The sequence below is a fragment of the Callithrix jacchus genome, chromosome 7 (assembly GCF_049354715.1).
Source record: "Callithrix jacchus isolate 240 chromosome 7, calJac240_pri, whole genome shotgun sequence".
Lineage (NCBI taxonomy): Eukaryota > Metazoa > Chordata > Mammalia > Primates > Cebidae > Callithrix > Callithrix jacchus.
This window is the reverse complement of record NC_133508.1, coordinates 74,228,523-74,249,180: the sequence shown is the minus strand read 5'-3', so window position 1 is coordinate 74,249,180 and position 20,658 is coordinate 74,228,523. Positions and strand designations below refer to the sequence as shown.

At 47.4% G+C, this 20,658-nt stretch overlaps 1 protein-coding gene across 23 annotated transcripts; it reads left to right on the top strand.

Moving 5' to 3' along the window:
* Positions 1-6: 6 nt before the first annotated feature.
* AIRIM (AFG2 interacting ribosome maturation factor) lies at positions 7-12,940 on the top strand. Of its 23 annotated transcripts, none has more exons than XR_013519932.1 (8): positions 7-262; positions 679-809; positions 1,829-1,933; positions 2,752-3,029; positions 6,808-6,987; positions 9,844-9,962; positions 10,122-10,237; positions 12,815-12,940. XR_013519932.1 is itself a non-coding variant. In XM_078331283.1 (8 exons), exons 5-8 carry the CDS (start codon positions 2,755-2,757, stop codon positions 10,157-10,159), a joined length of 612 nt encoding a protein of 203 aa, XP_078187409.1. In that variant the 5' UTR covers positions 7-262; positions 679-809; positions 1,829-1,933; positions 2,359-2,628; positions 2,752-2,754; the 3' UTR covers positions 10,160-11,649. The 23 variants fall into 23 exon arrangements, 20 of the variants coding, with proteins under 20 accessions (XP_078187409.1, XP_078187408.1, XP_078187415.1 ...); XM_078331283.1 differs by lacking the exon at positions 12,815-12,940 and adding an exon at positions 2,359-2,628 and having other exon boundaries at positions 10,122-11,649; XM_078331282.1 differs by lacking the exon at positions 12,815-12,940 and adding an exon at positions 2,356-2,628 and having other exon boundaries at positions 10,122-11,649.
* Positions 12,941-20,658: the final 7,718 nt, after the last annotated feature.

Sequence of the window (20,658 nt, the reverse complement as noted above, 5' to 3'; positions counted from 1 at the left end):
CCCGGCAGGCCTTGCGACGGCACCTCGACACTGTAAGCTCTGGAGGGCTGAGGGCCGACCAGGACGACGGGGGCCCGCTTGGAAGCCGGGAATCCCAGCACTTTAGGAGGCTGCTTCTTTCTGGCCTGGTTGCAGCTGAGTAGCCGAGGGCCGCCGTGACCCACTGATTGACTGACTACTGACTGGCTGTCTGTCTACCTCTGCGCTCCTCAGGGCCCCAAGCACCCCAGGCCGAACTTCGGAAAAGTGGAGGGAACTTCGGGCAAGTGGAGGGTCGGCGGAGACACAGCAGCCCCACTCAGCAGTGTTTGGAAGGGGGCGGGGGGTGCAGGCTTTGGGGTGGGCGCGCCAGCCCGGCCAGTCTGGGCAGCGAGTGGGGGGAACCCTCTCGTTCCTCGGTCGCCCGCGGGCTGGACCCTCCTGCCCAGTTAACATCTCGGCGCCTCGACTGGGTGCGGAGTGCGGGGTCGCGACTTCAGGTGCAGTAGTGGCGCTTGGCAGCTGGCTGTCCGGTGACTGCAGTAGGAGCCGCGGCCGCTAGACTCCAGGGAGCCCAAGGCAGGAGGCAGCCCTGGGTGTCGAGGCCGTGGGCCTGGGAATGGACGTGTAGACGGCGAGCCCGGCCGAGCCGCGGTACAGTCGGAGGTGCTAACTGTGTATCTTGGCATCTGTCCACAGCCACAGGGTTGGATTGATCGGGGGTTGTGCTGAGGCCCAGCAAGGCTAGAGGCTAGTCTTGAAGTCTCCAGGGATCAGAGCGATAGCTCAGGCTGAGTCTCAAGGCGGGTGGCAGCCGGACAGCCAGACTGGTGAGCTCTTGATGGGTTTGTGGTATGATTGGATTTGGTGCTTTTCACCTGTGGATGCGGTCTGAAGCCATGTCAGAGGGGTTGTGTTTGTGTTTAAGTGTGCATTTTATAGACTGTAGGGGTGATAATCTTCCCTCTCCCCCTCTGAGTTCAGGAACAATCGAGGAAATAAGCAAAGGTGCCAAGCAGGCTCCTGATAGGCACCAGCGAGCTTGGAGACACAGCAGGTGGAACATAGGAGCCCTGGCAAGCCTGGCCCTTCCTCTTGCCAGGGAGAGTCCTTTCTCTCCCTTCCAGCCTGTCCTGTTGCTCCATATGCAACAAGTATTTGAATGTCACTCTTCCGCCCGAGGTCAGCCCTGGGCAGTGGGTGATGGGGGTGACACTCCAGTCTGCTGGGTGCCTGAGAATCTTCATCAGGCAGATGGCCAAGATGAGAGGGGATGACAACCGGTACCTCATGCAGGCTCCCCCCAGCAGGTGTTTTTATGCTGGGCAAGTCTGGCTTCCAGCCTCTTGGTTTCAGCGCTTCTCTCACTCCACTCCCCAATGCGCCCGACTTCCCTGGGCACCTAGGACATCACCCTGCATCTTAGCTAGAGCTGCCACGTCAGGAGCCCCTGATTCACTAGTTTTTGCCAGTTGGCTGTGCCACAAACATTGTGAAATGTGTCATTAAGACATAGCCGGAGGCGCAAGCTTAGAGGAAGTGACTCTTAGCTAATAGGATGTGGTAACACCGCCACTAATTTAAACTGCTGCAGGCTGACAAATGAGAAGTTGCCGTGTTGGGACGGCTGCAACATCCCAAGGAAACTTCAAGCCAAGTGGCCAATCCACATGTGGGACTACAGTACCCAGAAGTCATTGTGGCAACACGATATATTTTCGCGACGCAGTAGCCCTGCAGGCTAGAGGAGCTTTGGGAGATGTTCGTGTTTGAGCACATGCAGACAGACTACGGGTGCGTGTGCAGGTCTGGAGTGTTCTCACACTTTGGCTGTCTCTGCTGGTTTCAGGAAGGCAACCGGCAGCCTCGGGCAGGGGAGACTGGCCTCTGGGTTAGAGAATAGACGGCGCTTGGATGCTGGGAATCCTCTGAAGTAGGAGAGTGCCCTATCCAGGTAACCCTTCCCGAGGGAAAGCCAGGATCTCCTTCACAAAGCTGAGGCAGGGCCTGACGCGGTGGCTCAATCCTGTAATCCCAGCACTTTGGGAGGCCGAGGCGGGCGGTTCAGGAGTTCAAGACCAGTCTGGCCACCATGGCGAAATCTCGTCTCTACTAAAAATACAAAAATTAGCTGGGCATGGTGGCAGGCACCTGTATTTATTTATTTGTTTGTTTGTTTGTTTATTTATTTATTTTGAGATGGAGTTTCGCTCGTTACCCAGGCTGGAGTGCAATGGCGCGATCTCGGCTCACTGCAACCTCCGCCTCCTGGGTTCAGGCAATTCTCCTGCCTCAGCCTCCCAAGTAGCTAGGATTACAGGCACGTACCACCATGCCCAGCTAATTTTTTTTTTTTTTTTTTTTTTGTATCTTTAGTAGAGACAGGGTTTCACCATTTTGACCAGGATGGTCTTGATCGGTTGACCTCGTGATCCACCCGCCTCGGCCTCCCAAAGTGCTGGGATTACAGGCGTGAGCTACTGTGCCCGGCCGGCAGGCACCTGTAATCCCAGCTACTCTGAAGGCTGAGGCAGGAGAATCGCTTGAACTTGGAAGGTGGAGGTTGCAGTGAGCCGAGATCGTGCCACTGCACTCCAGCCTGGGAGATGGAGTGAGACTCCATCTAAAAAAAAGAAGCCACTTCTGGAGGTGAGACAACTCCTGTCCAAACACGAGCATGGAGATGACCGCCCACCCTCGACCCAGTGCCTCCCCGACTGACTTGGCATCCCTACATGGTTATTTTCTTTATGTTTTTATCTTTTTCAACAGAAGATGACTCAAGACCAGCCTCTGGTTGCCGTGCAGGAGGCCCTGAAGAAGTGCTTCCCCGTGGTGGAGGAGCAGCAGGGCCTGTGGCAGAGCGCCCTGCTAGACTGCCAGCCCCTCCTGGTCTCCCTTAGCAACCTGGCGGAGCAGCTGCAGGCCGCACGGAACCTGAGGTTTGAGGATATGCCGGCGCTTCGGACCTTCCCAGACTTAAAAGAGCGATTGAGGCGCAAGCAGCTGGCGGCTGGTGACATCGTCCTGGACAAGCTAGGGGAAAGGCTGTAAGCAGCTCCTTTCTTGGTGGAAGGATTTTAAAATGAGGTGTTTTATATGTAGCTAAGATCAGTCTAGAAGGTGCTTTTCTCCTTGAGAGCATGACATTTGGAGGTATCTCAACCTTCCTTACTTTCCATCTGGGGCAGCGAGACCTCTATCAGAAAGCCATTTTCTGGTATTTTCCTTGTCAGAGACTAGGCATGGTAGTGGTGGGCTTAGTAGAAGTCACAAAAGAACAGAAAAGGAGCAGAGAAAGTGTATTAGCTCTCCCCTATACTTTTCTTTGGTAAAAGGCAGTGAGGAGCTGTATAAACTTAGTAGGTGCCAGAGCTAAGGGTTTTACATATATTACATCATAAAGTCTCTTCAACATATCTCTGACTTAACTGCACTTATTCCATGCAGGTAGGAAACTGAGGCTCAAGCAGATTGCCCATCGTGACACAACTAGTAAAAAGTAGAGCTGGGATTCTAACTCAAGTGTGCCTGACACAAAACTAGAGCTCTTAATCACCACTTTGTTCTGCTGTAGATTGGAATCTCTGTGCCCAGGAGAAGCACATCTCTAAGTTCTGATATGCTTGTTGTTAGACCCAGTATCTGAGTTACATTTTTTTTTTTTTTTTTTTGAGACAGTGTCTTACCCTGTCACCCAGGCTGGAATGCAGTGGCATGATCACAGCTCACTGCAGCCTCGACTTCCCTGGTTCAAGCGATCCTCCCATCTCAGCTCCCCAAGTACCTGGGACAACAGGGGTGCACTTCTATGTCCAGTTAATTTTAAATTTTTTTGTAGAGATGAAGGCTTACTTTGTTGTCCAGGATGAGAGTTATAGGTTATTAAGGACAGAATAGACAGGGCATGTGTATCCTTTCCTTGAAACAGAACAAAAGAAAGTTCCAGTATATAGAGTCTGTGCCATAGACTAATAGGAAACTGTCACAGATGAGGACATTCCTATTATTTATTTGTACAAAATACATTCACCAGGCACCAGTGCAAGATGCCAGGAATACAATAATGAACCAGACTTACTTCCTGTTCTTAATAGAACAGAGGAAATAGACAATCAGTGAATTAAATTGTGAGATGTCTTAAGATATTGATAAGTATGGCTTGTGAGGAGGGAGAAACTTCTGGGAGGAAATGATATTTAAAACCTGATGGTTGAAAAGGTGTAAACTGAGTCAAGACATGGGTGTGAGTAGTGTGCATAGAGAATAGTATGACTGGCCAGGCACGGTGGCTCATGCCTGTAATCCCAGCACTTTGGGAGGATATCACTTGAGGTCAGGAGTTTGCGACCAGCCTGGACAACATGGTGAAATCCCATCTCTACTAAAAATACAAAAAATTAACTGGGCATCATGGTGCACACCTGTAGTCCCAGGAGGTTGAAGCAGGAGAATCTCTTGGACCTGGGAGGCGGAGATTGCAGTGAGCCAAGATTGAGCCACTGCACTCCAGCTTGGGTGACAGAGCAAGACTCTGTCTCAAAAAAAGAGAGAATAGTATGACTGGAGCAGAGGCCTGGTAAGAGATGAGATCAGCTGGGTATGGCAGCTCAGCCTGTAATATCAGCACTTAGGGAGGCAGAAGCAGGAGGGTTGCTTGAGACCAAAAGTTTGAGACCAACCTGGGCAACAAAGTGAGACTGGCTCTACAAGAAAGCAAAAAATTATCTGGATTTGGGGATGGGCACCTGTGGTCACATGGGGGCTACACAGGGGGCTGAGGCAGGAGGATCACTTGAACCCAGGAGGTCAAGGCTGCAGTGAGCCATGTTTGTGTCACTGCACTCCAGCCTGGGTGACAGAGTGAGATCTTGTCTCTAAAAAAAAAAAAAAGATGAGATCAGAGAGGTAAAGCAGCTCATGAAATGATGGGTAAGTTAATGTGGAAAATCATACAGTTGCTGGACCTGTCTGTTACCTTGGACAGAGTCTCACTCTGTCACCCAGGCTGGAGTGCAGTGGCACAATCTTGGCTTACTGCAACGTAAGATCACTGCACCCTCCACTCCCAGGTTCAAGTGATTCTCCTGCCTCAGCCTCCTGAGTAGCTGGGATTACAGGTGCCCACCACTACTCCTGGCTAATTTTTTTATTTTTAGTAGACATGGGGTTTTACCATGTTGGCCAGGCTGGTCTCAAACTCTTGACCTCAAGTAATCCACCCTCCTCAGCCTCCCAAAATGTTGGGATTACAGGTGTGAGCCACCATGCCTGACCTTTAGTGACATTTATATACCATTGTAGTATCATACAGAACAGGTTTACTGCAAGTTGTATACTTTTAAATGGTAAATTTTATGGTTTGTGAATTATACCTCAATTTAAAAAATAAAACACTGCCTGTCAAAGCCTACCATCCAAGAGGCACTTGGTTTTTTTCTAGTTCAGTGGTTTTCAGCTTTGGACTTTGACTTACAGAAAGAAATATCTTTTGTATCATTCATAGACACACATACATGCGTATATAACTGGAATGTTTCACAAAACAATATTGGGAGCTTTATTTAATACTTTGTCTTCTTTTTATTTTATTTTTAGAGACAGAGTCTCGCTCTGTTGCCCAGGCTGAGGTGCAGCGGTATGATCGTAGCTTACTGTAGCCTCTAACTCCTCTTGCCTCAGCCTCCTGAGTACAGGTGATTGCCACCATACCTGGCTAATTTAAAAAAAATTTTGTAGAGATGGTCTTGCCATATTGCCCAGGCTGGTCTTGAATTCCTAGCTTCAAGCTGTCCTCTGGCCTTGGCCTCCAAAAATGCTGGGATTACAGGCATGCCACTGCACCTGGCTTTTTTTTGGTAAATGTTTTAATTTTTAAAAAATTCTATTTACTTTTGAGATGGAGTCTCACTCTGTCACCCACACTGGAGTGCAGTGGCACTATCTCGGCTCACTGCAACCTCTGCCTCTGGGTTCAAGTGATTCTCATGCCTCAGCCTCCTGAGTAGCTGGGTCTACAGGCGTGCACCACTACACCAGCTAATTTTTTAATTTTTAGTAGAGATGGGGTTTTGCCATGTTGGCCAGGCTGGTCTCAAAGTCCTGACCTCAGGTGATCCACCCCGCTCAGCCTCCCAAAGTGCTGGAATTAAGGTATCAAGCCACTGCGCCCAGCCCCTTTCTTGATTCTTGAGCCACTCCTACCTCCAAGGCATTGTCACTAATTCCCTTATCCCACTGCTCTTGATTGGAGATGGTTTTTCTTTTCTTTTCTTTTTTTTTTTTTTCTGAGACAGAGTCTCACTCTTGTTGCCCAGGCCAGAGTGCGGTGGCATGATCTTGGCCCATTGCAACCTCTGCTTCCCAGTTCAAGCTATTCTCTTGCCTCAGCCTCCCCAGTATCTGGGACTACAGGTGCCCGCCACCATGCCTGGCTAATTTTTGTATTTTTAGTAGAGTCAGAGTTTCACCATCTTGGCCAGGCTGGTCTTAAACTCCTGACCTCATGATCCACTTGCCTCAGCCTCCCAAAGTGCTGGGATTACAGGCCTGAGCCACCACGTCTGCCTGAAGATGGTTTTTCAATGAGGGGACATTTGGCAACATCTAGAGACATTGGTTGTTATGGCTTATGGAGGGTATAGGTATAGTTTACTCCTGTTGTTTATTGAGTAGGGGCCAGGCATACTCCTAAGCATCCTCCAATGTACAGGGCAGCTCTCCACAACAGAGAATCATGTATTCCAAAATATCAGTAGTGCCCAAATTGAGAAACCTTCCTTTATACCTGTCTCATGATATTGCCTAATGTCAGACTCTTTCCTACAGAGCCATCCTCCTCAAGGTGCAAGACACAGTCAGCAGCCATGTGGAGCGAGTGTTTCAGATCTATGAACAACACGCAGACACAGTTGGCATTGATGCTGTCCTGCAGTCTTCAGCGGTGAGCCCCTCTGTGGCTGACATGTTGGAATGGTTGCGAGATATTGAGAGGCATTATCGAAATTCGTATCCTTTGCACACATTTCAGATCATAGCCAGAGCTGTTCTAAGTCTTTCAAGTTTCAGTTTTCACAGGATTGGAAAATTATATAGTGTGGGTCAGTTCTCTTTGGGGGTTCCTGAACTTGGATTCTTCCTGCATTCTTTTGTACAATCCTTCCTGTAATAATTTATTGAGTAGCTACTGCATATCAGGCACTGTTCTTGGTGCAGAGAGACAGGCATTAAAAAAGGAAAATAGAATGCCAGATGATGATAAGTGCTATGGAGAAAAATAAAGCAGGGAAAGTGAGGAGGGGAGGGGAGGGTTGTGATTTAAAATGGAGTGGTCAGAGCAGGCCTCATGAGAAAGTGATATTTGAGCAAACATCTGAAGAGGGAAAGGGAAAGAGCTATGCAGATATTTGGGGAGAGAAAGTTCTAGGTTGAGGAAACATCAAATGCAAAGGCCTTGAGGTAAGAACATTTCTGGTATCTTCAGGAAATAGTAAGGAGGCTAGAGCAGAGTATGAGGGGGAGCTTAATAGCAGATGAGGGTAGTAAGACGGGGCTCAACTTTGTAGGGCCTTGAAGGTCTTTGAAAGAATTTGGGATCTGGGTGTGGTGGCCCATGCCTGTAATCCCAACACTTTGAGAGGCTGAGGTGGGAGGATTGCTTGAGCCCAGGAGTTTGAGACCAGCTTGGGCAACATGGTGAAACCCTGTCTCTACAGAAAAATACAAAAATTAGCCAGGCATGGTGGTATGTGCCTGTAGTCCCAGCTACTTGGGAGGCTGAAGCTGGAGGATTGCTTGAATTGGGGAGGTCAAGGCTGCAGTGAGCCAAGATCATGCCACTGCCCTCCAGCCTGGGTGAAAGAGTCTCAAAAAAAAAAAAATTTGGGGCCAGGCATCATGGTGGTGTGCACCTGTAGTCCTAGCTACTAAAGAGGCTGAGGTGGGAGGATTGCTTGAGCCTTGGGAGGTCAAGTCTGCAGTGAGCCGTGATCACCAGCCTAGGTGTGAACCAGCCTAGTTGACAGATTAAGACCCTGTCTCAAACTACAGCCCCCCTGCCCCCAAAATTAAAAGCATTTGAGTGAGAGAAAATGAGTTTTCTAAGAGAAAACTCTTAGAAACTTTTGAGTAAGGAAGATAAGACCAATGTCTTTAACAGGATCATTCTGGCTTTGTTGTGGGGTAAGATTTGGAGTACTGGGGGCAAAGGTCAAAGCAGAAAGAGCAATTAGTTGAAGCTCTAACCTTTTTCTCTCAAAAAAAAAATATATATATATTCCCTAGGAGATGGAGTCTTGCCGTGTTGACCAGGCTGGTCTTGAACTCCTGGCCTCAAGTGATGCTACCAGCTTGGCTTCCCAAAATGCTGAGAGTCCAGGTGTGAGCCACCATGCCTGATCTTCTCTCAATTCTTGCCTGATACCTAATTTTAGCCTCTGGCTTAGGTTTCTGCCTTCATGTGAATAACTCCCAAACCCCAGCTTTTCTCTAGTCTTGATTTTTGGTTTCCTGCAGATGCCTCCAACTAGATTGTTCTTGGAATTGCAAACTCAAGTTTACAATTGAACTCCTCAATCTAGCCCTCAAATTCAGCCTCCTTTTCCTTGAGTTGTAGAATCTACCCTGTTTTCTCTTTTATTTGTTTATTTTTTGATACAGAGTTTAACTCTTGTCACCCAGGCTGGAGTGCAGTGGCATTATCTTGGCTCACTGCAACCTCTACCTCCCAGGTTCAAGCAGTTCTCTGCCTCAGCCTCCCAATAGCTGAGATTACGCCTGGCTAATTTTTATAGTTTTTGTAGAGATGGGGTTTCACCATGTTGGCTAGGCTGATCTTGAACTCCTGACCTCAGGTGATCCTGCCACCTCGGCTTCCCAAAGTGCTGGTATTACAGACATGAGCCACCGCGCCTGGCCTATTTTCTCTTTTAAACGCATGGGTAGCAGCAGTAGTAACAGCAACAGGAACGTGGGCAGAGGAGCAAGAGCTGCGGCTGACATTACAGAGCACTTGCTATGTGCCAGAGTGTTGACACAGTCACTCAAGTCCTTTCATTCTGTTTCCCTGGTGCTTCGATTTTCCTTCTCTGTCCCCTCTGCTGCTTACGTGGCTTCTTACCTCTCACTTGGACTCTTAATTGCATGTAGCTTCTTGGCAGGTTTCTGTCTCTAGTTTCTTTCCCTCTAAGCTGACTCCAATTAATGATCTCACTCTGTATCTTCAGGAGGTCTGGTTCTGATCCTGCTACTCAGGATCAGAATTGTACTGTACTGTATAGGAATAGCTCTTGTTGCCAGTGGGATCAAGTTCAAAGTCCCTACCTTGGTACTCAGTGTTCTTTCTGTTCTGGCTCAGCCCACCTTTCAGCTTTGCTGACTGCTCTCCATGTGGCATCCCTGCTGAGCAGACTGGAAGATTTGCTTTCCCTGAATTCATTCCATGCATCTCTGCTTCTGTCTGCTTCTGTGCCTTTGCTTATGTTTCCTACCAGCTGGAGTGTCCCTGCTGTCCTCTAAATTGGGTGTATTGATTCTCTGGACCTCCACTGAGCTTTACCTTTCATGTCACTTTTGTTTTTTCCTGTCAGGATCTGGTTTTGTCCTCACGGTGCTGAGATCCCAGATTTCAGGGATGGTCACATTCCTCTTTCCCTATAGCACAAAACCATATTAGTAAATATTTGTAGGAAATATTGTAGCATTGGTGAATCAGGCCCACTTGGTAAAATATAAGGATATCTGCACTTTCACTTTTATACTTCCGTCTTCCCTCTGGTTCTTACCAGGGTGTTTTTTTTTTTGTTTTGTTTTGTTTTTCTTCAGCATATTTCATTTTCTTTCGAGCAGTCCTTAACTTCCAGGAAGGTACCTGAAGAGAAAGTATCTTCTTTCTTCTATCCAGTGGGGAGACTTGGCAAACATCCAAGCTTTGCCCAAGGCCTGGGACCGAATTTCAAAAGATGAACACCAAGATCTTGTACAAGGTACAGGGTTTTTGTTCTTCCTTCGTGTCTCCTCTCCTCCTTTCTTTCCCTGTGGCCCACCTCTTTGGAAACATTAGAAAGATGCCCTTGCTGTGCCTCTGTGTGTGTTATATTCTCTGGAGAGGTGATAATGCCAGTTTTTCTCTCTTCCTATTTCAGATATCCTATTGAATGTTTCCTTCTTCCTGGAAGAGTAAGGAAGCTGTGTTTATCTGGAGACAACGGGCACCACAGTTGAAGACTGACATTGCTGCACCCTGCATTTCTAAAGAAACGTCAGTATTTCAATCTGACATATTTGAAATATCAATGCCTTGAACCTGAAGACTGGGTCCTGGGGAGGATTCGTGCTTAGATGTCTGAAGGAGCTGCTGCATGCCAGGCCGTGGCTGAGAGTATGTGAGCCATGCGCCTTGACCTTTTCTGAGGCTCAGGGAAGTGGATGGAGATAGACAGAAAACAGGAAGGGCATTGCTGAAGAACATAGTGCCTTGCATTTATTGTAGACTTGAAGAGGTAAGGAAGGCTAGGACAGGAGGCAAAGAGCCACACTGCCCTTGGTATCATCCAAAGCATCGTCTGGTTGACAGCAGGTCCTGGCTTTGTGTCTTTTGTCAATACCTGAATCCTTGACAAAAGGAAAACTGGTTTTGATGATTTAAAGAAATAAGTGTGATTTTGACAGAATATATTTTAAAAATTTTGATCAATTGCAATAGTTATAATCAAGCCAATTTCCAGAGCCTGCCACCAGGGGGAGATGGTGCAGCACGAATCATTCTGAATGCTTTGTCTTTGAAGGGTTCCCCATTACTGTTACAATCTCAGAGGAAGTCATGGTGAGACTCCTAAAATGACAGGGTTTTTTTTTTGGCCAAAGCTGGCATCTGGCTTGCCACATTCCTCTGAGTCTGGAGTAGTTGCCGGGCGGGAGAACGCCAGCTCAGAGTCACTCCTTTGGGGTTACATTTCCAAGGCCCACTACCGTCATCCATGTAATGGTGGTGTTACTTTCAGACCTTTCAGCTTCCCAGAGCGCTGTAGAAATCTTGGTCATTGAATGTAAAGCGGATTAGTAAAGGTATAGATATTTTTCCAAAATGAAAATAACTTTTTTCTTATAAAGATCATAGGAAAACTAGAAAAAAATTAAGTAGAAAATTGTAAAACAAACTTCATTAGAGATATTTTGATGTGTATCTTTGCAGTGTCTATTCATAAATTTTATTTTTTTAATAGAGATGGGGGGGTCTCACTATATTCCCCAGCTCAAACTCCTGAGCTCAAGGGGTCCTCCCACCTGGGCCTCCCAGTGTTGGGAATACAGGCATGAGCCACTGTGCTTGGCCAATTCACAAATTTTTTAAAGAACAAACGTGGTATTGTTGATACATACTGTTAGATTGTCTTTTTTTAAAACCTAACGTAATTTGTTCATCTTTTTATTATCTGTAAATGTAGCTCAACACAATTATATACCTTTCGTGAATGTGTTATATCTTACAATTTACATTTTATCTTACATTTTACATGCATTTTCCCAAATCTTCATGTTTTTCTATCTGTAAAGATAATCCATTCTGATTATGCATCATTATCTACCTATAACTATTATATATAATGTGTATTTATTTTTCCAGAAACTAAAATCTATCATATACATATTAAAAATAAAACTTAAAAAACCTTTGAGTGTCAAGTCTTATGTTGGGCTCGGGGGACAGAGATGAAAGAGAACCCTAGAAAGGCTCACAGTTCAACCAGGGAAAGATTAATGTGCAAAGAAATCAGTGGTATCTTGTTAAAGTTCAGATTCTGATTCCGTAGGTCTGAGGTCAGCCCCAGATTCATTTTTTTTTTTTTTAAGACAGAGTCTCACTCTGTCACCAGGAGCCAGGCTGGAGTGCAGTGGCGCTACCTCAGCTCACTGCAGCCTCCGCCTCCCAGGTTCAAGCAATTCTCCTGCCTCAGTCTTCCGAGTAGCTGGGATTACAGGCATGCACCACCATGCCCAGCTAATTTTTTTGTATTTTTAGTAGAGATGGGGTTTCACCATGTTGACCAGGATGGTCTCGATCTCTTGACCTCGTGATCCACCCAACTCAGCCTCCCAAAGTGCTGGGATTATAGGCGTGAGCCACTGTGCTCGGCCCAGATTCATTTCAAACAAAGTCCCAGCTAATGTCGATGCTGATGGCCCAAGGTCCAGACTTTGGGTTGCAGAGATTTAAGTTGTAATATGATCATAAAAGTGTGATAGCTAAGGTAAAAACAGGTGCCGTGGGAGAATAGAGGTGATAACTAATTGCCTGTGGGACTCCTTGATGACAGTACATTGGAGGTAGATCTTGAGGGGAATTTTACTTGGGGCTGGGAGAGAGGTGCATGGCATTCCATGCACAGGAGTGGAAGCCAACCCTTGATGAAAGCTTGCTGTGTGCCAGGCATTGTGCTTGTTGCCTTTACCCTCCAGAACTGGCAAATAACAGTTCAGTATCACAAATAACAGGTTCATAGAAGGATGGCAGGAAATGGATCAGTAAGGGTGGACTGGAACCAAATCGTGAAGAGAACTGTGAATCCCAGCTTGGGTGTGCGTATTTTGCTCTACAAATGGGAGTTGCTTGCTTATGTGTATGCATGTGTAATAAAGAGGTTTCTAAACTCTCAGAAGCATGTAATGGCTAGGTAGGAACAGGCATATGTTTATGGTGCTCAGTAATAACTATATAGTATTGAAGTATAATTGTTACTGTTTTCATTTTGTTCCCTCCTAGCTGTTTTTCTGTTAAAATGCCATCCTTTTCATTCTTCTTTTTAAATTTAAAATACATTTTGTTTATATTTTTCAGATGGAGTCATACTCTGTCACCCAGGCTGGAGTGCAGAGGTGTGATCTCAGCTCACTGCAACCTCCGTCTCCTGGATTCAAGTGATTCTCCTGCCTCACCCTCCCGAGTAGCTGGGATTACAGGCACGTGCCACCACGCCCAGCTAATTTTTGTATTTTTAGTAGAGCTGAGGTCTCACCATTGGCCAGGCTGGCCTTGAACTCCTGACCTCAAGTGATCTGCCTGCCTCGGCCTCCCAAAGTGCTGGGATTACAGGCGTGAGCCACCGCACCTGGCCTGATTTATTTTTTAAGTGATACATCAATATTGTTAAAAACGTATGCAAGAGCATATTAGGCTGGGCACAATGGCTCATGCCTGTACAGCACTTTGGGATGCCGAGGTGGGAGGATGGCTTGAGGTCAGGAGTTTAGATCAGACTGGGGAATATAGTGAGACCCTGTCTCTACAAAAAAATAAAAGAGGTAAGTGTGGTGGTGTGTCTTAGCTATTTGGGAGGTTGAGGCAGGAGGATCACTTGAGCCCTGGAGTTTGAGGTTACAGTGAGCCATGATCATACCACTCCACTCTAGCCTGGGCAACAGAGTGAGACCCTGTCTCTAAAAGAACAATAGTATATTCAGTGAAGAATTCTTCTCCCCCAGTTTCCCAATTCCCTTCCCAGAAGGCAACCAGTATTTAATGTTTCTAGTGTATCCTTCCTTCCATAAATACTATTTGCCAGTGTGAGTGTGGTGGGTGGGTATTCTCAAAGACAGTCCCCAGTGGTCCCGCCTCTGGTATTCATGCCCTGTGTACTCCTGTCTTGTTCCATACAGGTTGGACTTACAGAAACACTTCTAATGAATAGAATACTACACAAGTGGTAGGATATCACTTCTGAAATAGGTAAAAAAGACTGCAGCTTCCATCTTGGGTTCTCTCTCTCTGGGATCACCCATCCTGTGAAAGGCAGCTGTGATGCTGTGAGGCAGCCATGGAGGGGCTCATGTGAGAGACCAATGCCCGCCAATAACCGTGTGAGTGAACTTGGAAGCAGATCCTTCCTCCCAGTTGATGGGTCCACAGCCCCGGCTGACAGCTTGTCTACAGCCTCTTGAAGACCCCAGCCAAAGGCAATCAGCTAAGCGGTACCTGGATTCCTGATCCATGTAAACTGGGATCATAAATGTTTTAAATCACTAAGTTTGGGGACCATTTGTTCCTCAGCAATAGATAATCACTGCAACAAAAAAACTCCCTTCATTTTTATATGAATGGTAACATTACCATATACCCACTTTTTCACCTTGTTCTTCCTGACTTGCTGTATCTTGGAGTTCATTATATATCCTTGCATTTTTAAAAAAGTTGTCTAGATTTCTGTTGTGTGAGTAAACTGTAATTTACTTAAATAGCCCCTGAGGGTGGACATTTGCTTCCAAAGTCTTAATACCTATTGGTTTTTATAATAGCAACCCCCACTGTACTCCCACTCTTGTTCATCAGGCCTTGCCCCACCCCCTAGAATTTTCCAATTAGCTAATCCCGCCACCTTCCAACAAAAAAGTCAGTATATATATATTTTTTACTGGGATCACTAAATTGATAAACTAATTGAGGGAGAGTCACCACAGTGGGAGTACTTCCGGTGCTCCTCTATGTATGCCACTGGCTAATGGACAAAGACGCCAATGTGAGTTCCATTCTCTGTTGCCCTCAGCTGGGTCAGAACCCCTTTCTCTGTCGGTGTCAGACAGTCTTGGGATGAAATGAAGAGTTTTGGTTTCCCTCTATCCTGTCCCTCCCCATCCACATCCAGAAATTGACATTCAGGTTCTTCTCTCAGAGTAAGGTTGTCTCAAGCTGCTGGGTTGCCTGGGCCCAAAGAGAAGGATGGCTGCCCAAGGACAGCCCAGGCTTTATGGGGACTGTATGATGTCTGACTTTAATTGGGATGAGAAGCCAGGTACCTTCCCAACCTGCTCAAGCATTGGATCATTTATAATTCCATTCCCCTGTGAGAAGGGAGGGAGAGTGCACATTTCGGAGAGCAGGTTTGGGGATGAGGGGAAGGAGAGAACTGAGACCTAGGTTCAAGTCTCAGCTCAGCCTTTAGCTAGCCATGTGATCTTGGGCAAGTAATTTCCCCTAAGTCTATTTCCTCATCTATATAGTGGAAGTGATGATATGTCCTTACAGGGTTGTAAGGTTTAAGTGAGAGGAGATAGTGAGGGCTTTTTGTACATTTATGAGCATTAAAGGGATTGAAATTCACTTAAGCTCTATTAATAACACACTAAGTATATAGCCCTGTGCTAGGCTGTTTAATATCTTTTTAAACCCTGAAGAAGTATTGAAACAAGTATGCTTACTTCCAATAGATAGATGAGGAGACTGAGACAGAGACCTGGTAAGTTTTTTCTTTTCTTTTTTGAGACAGAGTCTCACTCTGTTGCTAGGCTGGAGTGCAGTGGCGTGATCTCTGTTCACTGCAAACTCCACCTCCTGGGTTCAAGCGATTCTCCTGCCTCAGCCTCCTGAGTAGCTGGGACCACAGGTATGCACCACCACACCCAGCTAATTTTTGTGTTTTTAGTAGAGACGGGGTTTCACCATGTTGGCCAGGATGGCCTTGATCTCTTGACTTCGTGATCTGCCCGCCTTGGCCTCCCAAAGTGCTGGGATTACAGGCATGAGCCACCGCGCCCGGCCACCTGGTAAGCTTTCTGACTGCCCACAGCTTGTCAGTGATGTTGCAGAATTTGCACCAGTGCTTTCCTGGTTCCGGTGAAAGGCGCTTCTCCCCACATCACTGTTCCCTGTCTGCCACAGAAGGCAAGAGCATGTCTAACATCTACTCAGCTATAACAAGAGTGAGGCTTTCTGATACCCAGCCCTGCACAGGACATGGATCCTGCAGTGCAGAGCTGCCCCCATCTGACTTGGCAGTGGCACATGAAGTATCCAAGCCTCTTCCAGACAGCCACAACCTTGCCAGTTACCCTCCCTTCTGATCCCATAGCCAAGAGGGTTGGAGCAAATCCTGGCACACTCTACCGGAGTCTTAAACTTTTGCCCTTGGTGCCAGGGCCTGGTAGGAGAAAGCCAGTGCTTCTGAAGGAATGACGGGTATCCCTTCCAGGCACTCTCCTCCTCCCCATCCTTCCTGGAAGGCTCCTTCATGGTTTCCACATAGTGCAAAGGAAAGTCATTTTTCTGAGACTGTAGGGCCCAGAGATTCCGATCTAGTGTGTGGGGTGAGGGGCTAGATATCTGCAGCCTTAGTAAGTACCCTTCATTCTGTTTCAGGGTCACTCCTTAAGAAACAGTCTTAATCCTGAGAAAAGGCATCAGTTAACACAGAGATTGATGGCTGGGTACAGCAGCCTCAAAGACCACCCTTCTCCGGGGGAAGAAATGCCTTCATAACTCCCTCACTGCACCTCTTCTCCCCCTTTTGTTCCCAGTCCTCAAGTGCAGCAGGTACCTCAGCATTGCTCCCCTGCCCCCTCCATGCTGTTTGGGGTGGGATAGTCATAACTCATGTGTATGGGGCTTTAGAGTCTGTCACATCCATATCTGCTCATTCTGAGGCCTCCCTGTGTGCCCAGCACAGAACTCATCATTAGCAATACAGAAGTAAATCAAAGAAGCCCATGATTGAGTAGGCCAGGCAGATCTGCAAGTCCTTCGTGAGAAGTGCTATTGTGATGGATGTGTGGGGAATGCAGTGGATGGAGAGAGTGACTGATTGTTTTTGTGGGTTTTTGTGGGAGGCAAGATGGGGAATGTGAGACTAGATCTTCTGTGACTTAATTTCAGTGACCGTCTTCCCTCTGCTCTCTAGTAGAGTAAGTGATGGGGGTAGGGGTCAGCATGGCCTATTGGCCATCATGTGAGCAGGGAGCAACCCTCTCTGCTCCGGCTCATCTCTTCCGATTGAAACGTGTGGAGCAGTTCTTAATTTGCACGGAGAGCCCAGACTAATAAATCCGCTACTCAATTGCAATCCCCACAGTGCATTTATAGGCAACAGCTGACTTTTATCAGCTAGTTTGTTCTTTCATATAAGCAGAGTTTTATGAGGGTCTCCTGAGCTGGCTCGTAACGTGATGAAACGTCTGCAAAACTCAACCATAAATCCCTGGCACCTGCCAAGCAGAGGATGCTGTTTTCCAGGCACATTTTGTCCAGCTGACGGCTCTGTCCCCTTGCCCAGTTTGCATTTTTGCACTTGTCTCTTTAAACTTGGATTTGTTTTTCAGTTCTCTGCGGCCTCTTTAAAGGCAACTGAAAAATGAGGGGTAGGAAAAAGGAACTAGAAAGTTACGTCTGTGCTAAAAATTACCCCTGGCTTATGTTGCTCTGAAAGCCAGTTTTGATCCCACTGTTGAAACAGACATCAGGCTTCCCAGCCACATGAACCCCAGGGCAGGGGACAGGAGGCCAGTGCCAGGCGAGCCCGTTATTGATACTTTGATTCTTTTCTGGGCCATCACCCTCTGTACTTGCCAAAGGCCCCTACCCTCAGTTGTCAGTTTTGTAAATTAAAGAAACAGCTCTGGAAGCCTTTTCCCCAGATGGTCTCCAGGCATGACATCTTTTTCCAGCATTTAGAGCTCCCCCAACACAGAGAGATGAAATTTAAATGCCCTCTCTCCTCCAAATAGGGTAAGACCTGGACTCTTTGAGCATGCTGGTTGGCTGGGGTGGACTGGGTGGCTGGGAGAGCTAAGAATGCCTCAGTGGTGCATATAGGAAAGGCAGAATGTGGCCCTGGCTCTGTCTGAGGGTTACCCACCTGTGTGTATGGGTTCTCTTCATTTTTTTTTTTTTTTTTTTTTTTTGAGATGGAGTCTCGCACTGTCACCCAGGCTGGAGTGCAATGGCGCAATCTCAGCTCACTGCAACCTCCGCTTCCTGGGTTCAAGCAATTCTCCTGCCTCAGCCTCCCAAGTATTTGGGATTACAGACATGTGCCACCATGCCTGGCTAATTTTTTTTTATTTTTAGTAGTGACGGGGTTTCTCCATTGTTGGTTAGGCTGGTCTTGAACTCCCGACCTCAGGCGATCCGCCTACCTTGGCCTCCCAAAGTGCTGTGATTACAGGCCTGAGCCACTGCGCCCAGCCCTGTTTTCTTCATTTTGATCAGACCGTTAGATCAGAGGCTCCGAGGCTGCCCTTCCTGTGGCCTTATCCCTTGCTTGCTTACCCTAGCCCATACTTTATGGGCCTGTGACCCAAGCTTACAAGGGTTCCCAAGGTTGGTTTCATGCTCTGCTGTCACTCTTGAAATTCTGAACAAGGGGCCCGATTTCCCTTTTGCACTGGGCCCTGCAAATTATGTTGCCAGTTCTGCCCAGCTTCTTTCTGGTCCTGCTGCTTGTAGCTGCCCTAGCTCTGTGGACAGACCCTTTCTTCTTCAAGTTTGAGCCTTTTCAGAGCAGGTTAGCTACCTGTCATGGAGGAATCTGGCCTTGTTCCCATCCCAAAGGCGCCCCATTATCCACTCTCTGGCTACAGCCAACCCCTATTATGTGACAGTATTTCTACAGGCCCTCAAGAGGTGCCTGCCAATCCCAACTCGCTCAGTCATCTGGCGCTGCTCCTGGCCCCTTCATATCATTGTCCAGAAAAGATTTCTAGTCACTGCACTCTGCTTGGAAGATGTTGCCTGCTCTTATGGAGGAGCTGGGGTCTTGGCTAGAGAAAACATCCCCGAACTCCCACCTCCACCTCAAAGGCAAGCAAGACATTGCTTCCTGCTATGGGAAAGGAGACCTACTTTCTTATTTTCCAAGCCCAACTCAGACACCATCTCCTCTGTGGTATCTCTTCTTACACCCCTAGGTGAAAATAATCCTTCCTTCCTCAGCACACGACTTGTACTTCTCTTTACCACTTAATTCAACAAAAAATATTTTTTTAAATAGAGGCAGGGTTTCACCATGTGGTCCAGGCTGGTCTTGAACTCCTGGGCTCAAGTGATCTACCTGGGCTGGGCGCAGTAGCTCACACCTGTAATCCCAGCACTTTGGGAGACCAAGATGGGCAGATCGCTTAAGCACAGGAGTTTGAGACCAGCCAGGGCAACACAGTGAGACCCCATCTCTTAAATGAGTAAATAAATAGAGATCTGCCCACCTTAGCCTCCCAAAGTGCTGGGATTATAGGCATGTTTTATTATTATTATTATTTAAATCCAGCACCTGCAGGAAGCTTTATTTTTTTCTTATCCATTCTTATATCCCTACCAGCTCAACGAGGGGCTCAGCCCCATCTGGGAATTGAACCAAGTGGTAGAAATGGTGCAGGGGCCTCTGCGGCTGCCCATCATGGAGAAGGTGAGCTCTGCTCTACCCAGTGGGAGGGTTCGAGGGGTGTCACTCGTCCCTTGCTGAACTGGCTGGCTGCTGGTAGCCATGGCTTCCTGTAAAGCCACGGTATCCTAGAAAGATTGTGAGCTTTGTCATAATCCTGGCTCCACCACCTAGGATGTGGGCCTAGTGTTTTACCCCTCTTACCTGTAAGATTAGGATAAGAAGATCTGACTCACTGAGCTATTTTGAAAATGAAATGAACTAATTCATTCAAACCACAGAGGATGAAGCCCAGCATCCAGTAGGTTCTTAATTAATAATAGGTTTTATCCTCCCACTGGAGGAGGACTTGGGGCTGAGGCCCATTTCCTCCTCTGTCAGTTACCAGGGGGGCTGGGGGTGTAGTCACTGGCTACCTAGGAACTAGGCTGGCTGATGGAAGTGAAACAGGACAGAAGATGACCCCTTTCCCAACAGCAAAGACCCACAGGCCAGGCTGGGCAGAGCATCCTCCCTTTCCCAGCCCTCCTGGCTTGGGTTCCCTGGCAAGGCTGGCAGACCTAGATCCACCCAGCATTGCCACACTGGCAGAAATGGTGGTTGCCATCCCAGCCAAACCCTAGGACTGTGGCGACAGCCCTGACAGGGGCCCAGCCACCACATCAAGGACACAGCTCCACCCTCCTCTTAGCATCCCCTCCCACCCTGGGCTTCCCCACCTCCCTCCTTCCCAGAGAACCAAGGGTGTAACCTCTCCTTGAGGCCAAGGTTAGCCACAGTGGCTGCTGCTGTGTGGTGAAGGTCCTGGGCGAGGAGTCAGGACATCTGGTTTCCTGACCCAGCTCTGCCACCCCAGTGGGACCTGAGTGTGTGATGACTTCTCTAGACCCCAGGGTCTTCATCAAACAAAGAGGGCAGGTAGACGAAGTTTCAACTTCATAGAGCTGATGCAAAGCTGTGTCTACAATAATAAACAAACAAACAAACAAACAAACAAACAAACAAATAAACTGGGTGTGGTGGCACACACCTGTAGTCCCAGCTACTTGGGAGGCTGAGGTGCAAGGATCACTTGAGCCCAGGAGGTCAAGGCTGCAATGAACCATGACTGCACCACTGCACTCCAGCTTGGGTGATAGAACAAGACCTTGTTTCCAAAAAACAAAAAAACTTGAAATTATATCAGAAATAGAAGCGATTTTCCTCTGAGAAGAGAAAGGATTTGGGAGCCAATAAGAATAACACTGTAATTGCCACTTGTGGAAGTTTCCCAGCTTCCTGCTTACTCCTAACGCTTTCACGCTTTCACGTTCATTAAACAATGCTGTGAGGTAGGTGCTATTTTCCCCGTTTTACAGACAAGGATGCTGATTTGGGGGTATGTGTGTGTGGTCAAATGACCTCTCAAAGGTCACATAGCCAATCTGAGATTTTAACTCTGAACAACTCTAGGCAAATCACCTACCCTCTCTGTGCCTCAGTTTCTTCTCCTGTGCAATGGAAAACAGTATTCCCCTCTGAGAACCACTGGGATGACATG

Bases quoted from the DNA above. Each gene is read 5' to 3' on its own strand.
- AIRIM (XM_054259160.2), top strand. From the start codon at position 2,755: ATGACTCAAGACCAGCCTCTGGTTGCCGTGCAGGAGGCCCTGAAGAAG. The intron at 3,030-6,807 runs GTAAGCAGCTCC...TCTTTCCTACAG, and splicing joins GACAAGCTAGGGGAAAGGCT to AGCCATCCTCCTCAAGGTGC. The intron at 9,963-10,121 runs GTACAGGGTTTT...TTCCTATTTCAG, and splicing joins ACACCAAGATCTTGTACAAG to ATATCCTATTGAATGTTTCC.